The sequence below is a fragment of the Cygnus atratus genome, chromosome 1 (assembly GCF_013377495.2).
Source record: "Cygnus atratus isolate AKBS03 ecotype Queensland, Australia chromosome 1, CAtr_DNAZoo_HiC_assembly, whole genome shotgun sequence".
NCBI lineage: Eukaryota > Metazoa > Chordata > Aves > Anseriformes > Anatidae > Cygnus > Cygnus atratus.
The window spans coordinates 95,865,915-95,875,123 of NC_066362.1; the positions used below are offsets into that span (position 1 = coordinate 95,865,915).

The 9,209-nt window shown below is 47.7% G+C and overlaps 1 protein-coding gene across 1 annotated transcript in view; it reads left to right on the plus strand.

The window, feature by feature from the left end:
* GAP43 (growth associated protein 43) overlaps positions 1-6,515 on the plus strand; it is an 81,782-nt gene extending 75,267 nt beyond the window's left edge. The window contains exon 3 of the mRNA XM_050711134.1: positions 6,411-6,515. Within this exon, the coding sequence (XP_050567091.1) occupies positions 6,411-6,499 (89 nt within the window). The 3' untranslated portion in view covers positions 6,500-6,515. The remainder of the gene's footprint in view (positions 1-6,410) is intronic.
* Positions 6,516-9,209: the final 2,694 nt, after the last annotated feature.

A 9,209-nucleotide genomic window follows, 5' to 3' on the forward strand; every position in this document is an offset into this window, starting at 1 on the left:
CCCCAGGGTTCACAGGGACCATGTAGCACCCTGGGTCCATCTGTAGCAAGTGAGGAGGTTGGGAGAAATCGTGCGATTCAGCCCCCTGTGCCAGGCACAGCCACTCATCTGAAATCCCCGACTGCTTCACTTCTCAGCATTTTGCTGGGCCAGCGAAAATCTGTCAGTTTTCAGAAGCAGCGAGCAGGAAGGGCGTAGGATTTTAGCACTGTATATGGCACATAGCAAGGCTGACTGCAACGGGCTAACTTGGATTGGGAAGGGAACTGCATAAGCAACAGCTCTGAACCCGAACTGCATCTTGTTTCAGCAGTCTCAGACCTACCATTGTCTGCCTGGAACTGGCTCCTGGCTGGCTAGGAGGACAGATGGATCGGGACAGATGAATCAAGCTGTGAAGCCTGGATCGAAATCTGGACCCAAATGTCGTTAAAACTAGGAGATGCTTAGGTCATGGATTTCAAATGGGGCCTTGCAGCATTCCTTACCCTCCAAAAAATATCTCTAAACAGAGTCGTCTCTGGAGTAAATGAAGGCTGCTTATAACAGGGCAGCAAAACCCAGATTAATATTTGGAAGTAAATAGGAAGGGATCAGACGAGGCACAGGTTTTCAGTCCCATCTCTGGCCAAGCTGTGGCTGGCAGAGGGTGGAGGAGGGAAGGATTGAGCATGGCAAAAGGACCCACATTGTGGCTGATGCTAGAGAAAGAGCAGCGGTTGAGGAGACATGAGCAATGCTTTAGCACAAAGGCATGTTCTAGCAGCACAATCAATATCAGCAATAATTATGCAAACAGTGGGAAAGCAGCAAAAGCAAAATCCCTGCATCTGTAGTAGAGTCCCAGAGTGTTTGTGCAATTTCTTTTATCTTGGCATCAGCTGTGGTAATTTAAAGATCTGCAGTGGAACAGAGAGGAAAAGGAAAACAAAACCCAAGCCACCAGCCACAAAAGAAATGATCAGCAGAGAGGTTACTGCTACTATGGTCATAAGCTGATGTCTACTCTGATTTAATTAATCTTGGCAAGTCTGACGGGAGCTGGGCAGGTCCCAAGAGACAGTGTTTTACCCGGAAATCCACTCAACCTAATTTCTCTAATGTAGGGCAGTGGAGAGACTTGGAGAGGAGCCTGCACGCTCAGCCATTAGAGCGCAGCATAGGCAAAGGCAGCTGGAAGTGCCACCATCCAGCAATACTGCTGCCTGCGTGCCTGCCTCAGTTTTACAGCAACCAGAGCTGCATATGTTCGAGGCGTTTGCTCACCAGCAGGGCTCACAGATATCATTCTCACCCTTTCCAGGGAATACATGGAGTGCTGAGGGGCAGGAGCTCTCCAAGACCCTATTTCAGCATGGATCTGTAATTCATTTCTGTATCATTTCTCTTCCGTGGGCAAGGCACAATTCCCTGTAAGGTACCTGTTGGAGCTGTAGGTTTGAGGCACCTCTTGACAAAGGCCCTTAAGCTGGGAAGCAAACACACTTCAGCCTCTCCCACCAAACAGCTCTATCCCTGAAGCACTTGCACAGTCACAGCCTAAGGTTTGTCTGAGACTGCCTCAAATGTTTCTCAGCTCAAGGCTGCCCCAAATGTTTCTCAGCTAGAGGCTGCCCCACCCAGCGTGCTCGAATGAAGCAGGTTTGGTGGCAGCTCAGCTCATGGATGCTCATCGCCAATGCCAAATTATCTCATGGTATAGGATGATTTGGACTGAGGAAATCGCCATAGATTTAGAAAGATTGAAACACAGGTTGAAACTACTTAATATTACATCTCAGCCTTCCCTCCTGTATCATTTATTCAATGCATGCACATGTTGTTTTCTCATTTTTTTGAGCCTGGGCCCTTCTTTTTGCTTTGTCTCTGTGGCTGCGATGCTCTAGAACAAATGTGTATGTCTGCACCCATGCTAGACACCTTCGTTTGATAGACATGGGTGTTCCCTGTCTGCAACTCCTCTTGTCCTGAAGTAGGCGTCTAAATAGGTTAGGTTAATAGTCTTAAAATGTTGTTTATTTCCACTGCTTGGAAAGGGAGCACAGGGTGAGAAGACCAGCTGGAAATGTCTGTGCGTAGATGCCTGAACTTAGGTAAGATGCCTGTTATCTTCCACTTCAACTTTCCCGTTTTGTGATTTCTCTGCGCTGCCCCAGTCCAGGTCTATCTTAAGAGATAACTCACTGCCTCTTCCTTGTTCTCTCCCTTGCAAGTGGACACAGGGGACCCTCATCTTGCAGGAGGAGATCTCACAAAACTGGTGCATTCAGAAGGGGGCAGCTTTAGATATGTGAAAATTTGTCTACCTGGGAATGACGTGGTTGTGCCTCAAGCAGGAGACAGAACGCTTCACATAAATGCCCTGAATTCTCACTTGCTTTCTTGTCACCTTTTACACCTAGTCCAACAAAGTGCAAGGTGAATGTGCAATGCCAAGGCTGTACAGTTTTGTCTGTGAACTGTACCTGTCCGCTACAAACCAACAGCTGCAACAGCCCTGAGTTCAAGGAAGTGGGAAATCAAGCCTAGTATCAGGTAAAAAAACAATGTAAGAAAGATCCTCTCTGATCTATGAAATCCCCCAGGATAGCTATCTAATAATCTCCCCAGGGACACCTAACAGCCCTTTTCTGGGACGCTGAAAACTAGGTTGGAGAAAACCCTGGAGACCATGCTGCAGAAATAGCCTGCATCAAACAAACTGGTGAAGGGTGAGTCAGACAAACTGTCTCACCTCTTCTTGTGAATCAGAAACTGTTATTAGCTGGCCCTGATGTCAGTAGGGTTGTTCTACCATGCTCCCATTGCACAGAGAGAATCCTCTTCTTTCACTGCTATGATTTAGCAGTGCCACAGCTTGAACTTCATTTTTTATGCTGGGTTGTTTATCCTTTGTGATGTTACCTCTTTCTGAAGTTCATTACAGAATAATAACACCAGGTTGCTTCTTTTCCCTTGTCCTAAAGATCAATGAAACGATGCTAAAGCTGCTAGGAAGTAAGACAAAGCTTAGTGGCAGCAGGGTGCACCTCTGTGTATGCTATTTCCCCTCACTGCTTCAAAACCATGCAAAAAAAAAAAAAAAGAAAAAAAAAGAGAAAAAAAAAGAAAAGAGGAAGAATGGCTAGCTGAATTTTGCTTGATAGTTCTCATCAGAAAGGTAGACCACTTGTTTATATTTGGGCCATCCACGGAGGTGAAAATTGGCTTGACTTTGCCATGTGTCCAGCGTTTGGGTTAGCAAGACTTAAATATGTTGTGAAGTGACTTCATAGCCTTTCCGCTGCTCCTTGACCTCGGAGTCAGTCCAGGCTATTTCAGCCATGGCAGAAATCAGTGTAGTCTCTGCCTACCACCAGCTGCTCCCCAGAGAAGAGCAGCAGGAGCAGCAAGGCTCCTCTGCCAGCCAGGAGCCTCTGGGTGCCACGGGCATTTCCTGGAAATCAGATTTGTCGCTGTGGCGAGCCAACAGGGAACATAACATGGCAGAAGATCATGTTTCAGTCTATCTGCTTATCCTAAGAGCAAGAACAGCGCAAGAAGCACTGTGAGTTACTCCATGTTGCTCTGAGATTGCCAGCTCCCCCCTTTGAATGCAACCAGGTTCCTGCCCATGTCACTAGGACAACTGTCAAGAGCCTACTACTGAAGGAGCAAGACCCCAATTTTAACTGCTGTTGAAATGGGGGCATCTGTGCGACCTAACCCTCTATATTATTTGGCCAAGGCTCTCAATATAACATCAGGTAGTCAGGTCCTCCTGGTGTTATTCAGGTCCTCCCAGTGTCTATCCCTGTGCTAGCTGCATTAGGGGCCTTCTGTTGTGCTGTCTTGAAGAGGCTTTGGGGAGTCCTGGCTAAAACCTGTGCAGGTTTTCACTAAAAAGATGAAGAAATTTTTTAATATAATGAAATGCAGTGGCTGGGGTTTGTGTTCCTTAAGCTGTGTTGCTCATCCTTTGTTGATCTTTCATTTGTCTTGCATTAATGTATGGGAAAGCAGACATTTTGTCTTACTAGGATCTCTCAGAGCCTCCTAGCAAAGCTGCTGGCTAACAATAGTCTTCTGGCCTACATTTAGGTATGGATGGTCATGCATACTCTCAGCTCCATAATTCAACACGTGTCCTGCTACAAACACCTTGGAGAAGAGCAGGATTAAAAGGATTCCCCTCCCTCTGCAGAGATTCAATCATTCAGGAAAATTAACCAAACTGGTGCAAGTTAGCCTGCTTTGCCTTCCAACTATAATTGGATCCTATTTTAATCAATAACCTATTTTGGTTTTGGTTCGTGGTTGTAGCTGTACTATATATAGAAGGAGTCTTTGAATATAATTCTGTTTTGCTGCTCAATGTCAAGGGAAAGCAAGTGCACAGCTTTTGCTGACAGGGAATTGCAGGTGCAGGGGCTCAGGGCATGGTATTGGGTGATAGAGTTGTTCCCACAGACATCTTGTAAATTCAGCAACTGGTGTTCGCTAAGACAAAAAGTATGTGAAGGTCCAGAAGTAGAGCAGTTAATGTAGTTGATTCAGGGTAGGAAGTTACACACTCTTCAAAGGTGATCCGTATGGAAATGGTGCATAGGAAGGCATATAAATGAGCGGCTAAGGAGTGCAGGGGGACAGGGAAGTGAGAATTGCAGCACCTACTGGCAGTGCTGGAAGCAAATACAAGCCTGCCATCTGATGGCATCGAATGGACCAGGCAAGAATGTATAAATGGTCTCAGTCAGGAAACGTTCACATCCCAGTTAGCAATCTTACTGATGCTAAACATGGGTGTGAGGATGCTAATCCTCACAAACTAAACATTGGCATGTGAACATGAATATTGTTAAGCTGACAGCATGGGCCATGGTGTGTTTTTTGAATATGCCAATTAGCTTTGCCCCAGACAGCTCCCAGACACATCCACCCTTGTTCTGGGGAGCCATATGGACATGAGCCGTGTGGTGCCAGCTGGCCTCAGGGCCAGAGAGCAGTCCCTGGCCCATTTTATTTGCTGGTACAACATAATCTGATAGCCCATCACAGAAGCCAGGAACTGGCTGGTTCAAAGAGACCCCTGAGCCCACCATGAATGACCACGAGAGGTCCAGTGATGCTGTGGAGGTCTATCAAGCTCCAGCACTGAGGTATGTGACATACCAATCTTGTGCTCCATCCTGCACCACCCAGCCCTTTTGCATTTGCTTCTTTTCTCCATTTTTTATCCCAAATCTGGAGTAATGCTGCTTGCTTGACTTCTCCACAGTGTGTGTGGGGGTTGAGGGGTAGTCAGTGAGGAATGGGGAGGAAAAGGAATATACAGCAGACCAGCCACTCCAGTGCACTAAACCCTTGTGCATTATTCTACTGGCTGAACCATCACCTTCACTTGTGAAAACCAATCCACACGGTGCACAGACCTTAGTGGTGCTTCTGAAAGAGGGTCAGGGACACGCCAGCGTAGCCTGATCTGAAGAGGATGAGAGCTGGTCAGCAATAATTCAGAAACAAATAAGGGGGCATGGTGTGATAAAAAAAAATAAGGGGGCTGGGTGAGCCCAGCAGCAAGATCATTCCAGCTTGAGTGGTGCTCACTCAGTTTGCTTTGTCGCTCCTGGCTGTCCCAGTACTGATTCCCTGTCTGGTTCCTTGTTGTAGGATTGCTACTAGCATTCATTTTAACATGCAAACAGTATGCTGGTGCAAGGTGTCTGACTGACAGGCAGACCCAGCCTCAAGTTACATCCATTGCTTCCCCCTGGGGCAGCTCTGCCTTTGAAAGGAGAGCCCAGAAAACTGGAGACAGTGACAGCCTCCTGGGCCCTGTTCTTGAAGGCATAAAGACATTTCTCTAGACCTCTGTTTGGTGTAAGAGAAGTCTGAACTACAGGTTATTATTATTTTTTCCTTCTGGGTCTTGAGAGCTTCAAGAGCTGGCAGAGTTTTTTCTTCATTACCTCTTTAAGACTCAGCTGGGAGGACCAGTAGCAGAAATTAGGGGGCAACAATTCCATGGTGGTTGGCACAGCTGGTGGGTTCAATAAAAAGGTAATACAGGTATCTGATCTGGCAGATTTTAGCACATAAGCCAAGAGTTTCATCAGTACACGTGATGAAATGAATGATGGTTGCCAGCCACATCAGCAGGGAACTCTGCTTGGGGATTTGGGTAGCTCCTTCCAATTACACATGGTTTCTGGTGGGGCTGGAGGCATTTTGTGAGGGCCGTGTGCTCGTCTGCTAGGCTGAGCCCTGGCATGTTCTTCCTATGCCACAGAGATGCCAGGAACTGTGAGACCTGGTCACTTTGGGAAGAGAGAAGCCTGAAGCCATGCAGTTTGTCATGCAAGGACTGTGTGCATGCACAGGATACTGTAGATCATGGCTGACTAACCCTGGACCGTCTCTTTCCCTACTAGATGCTGTAGAAGAAACCAAACCTACTGAAAGTGCCCAGCAGGAAGAGGTGAAAGAAGAAGAGAGCAAGGCGGACCAAGAAAATGCCTGAACATTAAGAAATGACTCCCCGTTGCCCCTCCCTCCCTCCCCCTATCCTCTATCCTTCCTTCCCACCCCAATCTCGATCTCCCCCCTTCCTGCTCACGTCTGTGAGCCTGTCCATCCCTCTCCCATTCCCACTTAAACCCTTTTTCTCTCTGTGTGGCAAACATTTAAAGAAAAAAAAAAGAAAAAAAAAAAGCAGGAAAAATCCCAGTCAAACAGTGTGGCTTAAACATTTCTTTGTTTCTTGGTGTTGTTATGGCGAGTTTTTTGGTAATGATGATCCAATCATTTTGGGAAAATTCTTGCACTGTATCAGAGTTCTTTGACCTGGCGCGTGCGTGTGTCTGTCTGCCCACCACGAGCGCTCTCTCTCTCTCTCTCTCTCCTCTCTCTCTTCTCCAAGTGTGTGTGTGTGCAATGTTCCGTTCATCTGAGGAGTCCAGACTTACCGAGTGAGTTAAAACAAAAGCAGAACAGGAAAAAAAAATAATAATCCTTTTCTTCCTTTTTCAATGTGATGGAATGAACGAAAGAAAAACAAACAAACGAATGAAAAATAATACCAAACCCCAGTTTGTTTTCAGAACTAGAACAAAAAAAGTATGTGCCAATTAGCGTAATGCTTGGCTCCAGGCTCCTTTTTCAAACTGAACAATAATTATAATAAATGAAAATAATGATCATTAACACCGCCGTGTCGCATTTCTATGCTGCCGTACACCCTCTGGCCTGCGTACACAGACCGGTCTTGGTGGGCCTCTTGTTGCGTGGCCCCGCTCTGCTCCTCAGCCACTGCTCTGCCACCGGTCAGTGACTGTCCGCTCTCCCTGGCATCACCAAGGGGATTTTTAGGGGACCTCAGGCTTGGATTTTGAGTGAGGCATCAGCACAGAGTGAGGCGTTAACGTAAATAATGGAAGTAGCAAAATTGGTCTTGGGAAAGAACAAAACAAGTGCCGCTCTAGGAGGCCCCTAGGTCCTGATTCAGAGGAGCATGGCGACCTCGGAGCAGCCCCACGGGTCCCAGCTGAGGCACCAGCTTTGGTCCATGCTGAGGCCCCGAACACCCCCGACCCCTGCCAGGGGATGTACTAAGGGCCAGGAGGGGCCCCACTGGTCCTCACCCCTCTGGGCTGGTGTTGGAGTTGTTGAGCAATGTAGCGTGGTCCTCCAAAAATGTTCTGTTTGGCAACAGGAATCGGGCCAGTGCATTAATAGGTGTGCAGCCAGGGCACGGTCTGGTGGCGTAAGAGCCAGCTGACAGCGCTTGGAGAAATCTCTCCATCCTGCTGCCTAGCAAAACCTGGGTTTATTCACCCAGCTCTGGTATGGGCCTGGGTTTTAGTTATCATTTACGGCCTTCCCCTGCAGCTGGCTGGAAGTGTAGCCGAGGCCTGTCACGGCGGCATTGCACCACCTCGTGAACCTCCACGGCCACGGCCTACGGGGTACAAAATTGTCCTTGGTGCCCACTGAGCACCTGCCAGGCCCAGGCTGTCTTGGTGAGAGCAAACATTTAATATGTATTAAGGTGAAAAATTCTTTTTAAAGCCTTTTCCTAAAAGCTCGATTAAGGCCCAAGTTTTTCCACATGTTTTTCCACAGTTATTGCAAGGTTCCCTGGCTGCATTGGCAACGACAGCCAGCGTACTCCACAGTATTCCCATAAATACAGTTGGCAGGACCAGGATTAAATTGGCCTCCCAGCTGTATCACCAAAAAATGGGTCTGCTGACAGCCCCAGAGTCCCTTTCTGGCCGATGCTCGGAGCAGCAGCCCCGCAGCCTTTGGAGGGCTGGCTGACCCTCCCTGCCCGACTCCTTTCTTCTCCTCCATCTCTTTGTTGGAAATAGGGAGAAAAGATGAACGGTGTCTCCTCAGAGAGGATCGCTTTGAACGTAGACCGCTCACTGGAAGTGCCATCAAAATGCGCCAGGATTCTTTTCCATGCGCTTCCTGGCCTTGTGTGGAAATAAGAGAGAGAGAGAGAGTGGGAGGATTAAAAAAGAGAGGGAAAGAGAGAGTGGGAGAGAGATTGGACAGAGATTTTAAAAAACAGGGATTAGAGAGAGGAGGGAGAAAAAGATTTTAGAGCGGATAGATGGATGATAGGGAGAGAGAGGGGAGTATAGCTAGAGTAAGAAAGGTTAGAGTGAAAAAGATGAGAGAGAGACAGGAAGAAATTAGGTAATATGGAGCAATAGGTGATTGATAGAGATAGTGAAACGTAGCTAGCTAAAGTAGATTAGACACTCAATAGGTAGAAAGATGGGCTGACTGACAGATAGGTATTGTGTCATACTTCATAAACGATATATATGCTAATATTCCCATGTCATGATGGGTAGTAAACCCTGAGACACCTTCCAGCCTGACCTCAATTCAGCAAATGTAGCGCGGACATCAGGCATTGCTTGGACCGTATGTCAGGTCTCACGAGCCTGCCCGTCCCTGCCGTGGGTGCGGCAGGGTGGTGTATGGGGAGGGACACAGGGGCCGAGGCGAGGGAGGAGAGGCGCAGAGTATGTTTGCTGTTCGTAGCACACCGGGTGCCCGGCCGGGAGGTTGCAGATGCCCCGTGTCTCTAGCAGTGAGTGCATGGAGAGAACTGAGGTTCAGCTCTCAGGATCGGTGGGAGAGGTGTTTGGGAGGAGGCAGGAAGGAGAAAGCACAGCTTTTATTTGGCCTCATCTCCTGTCATCACCATTTAAAAG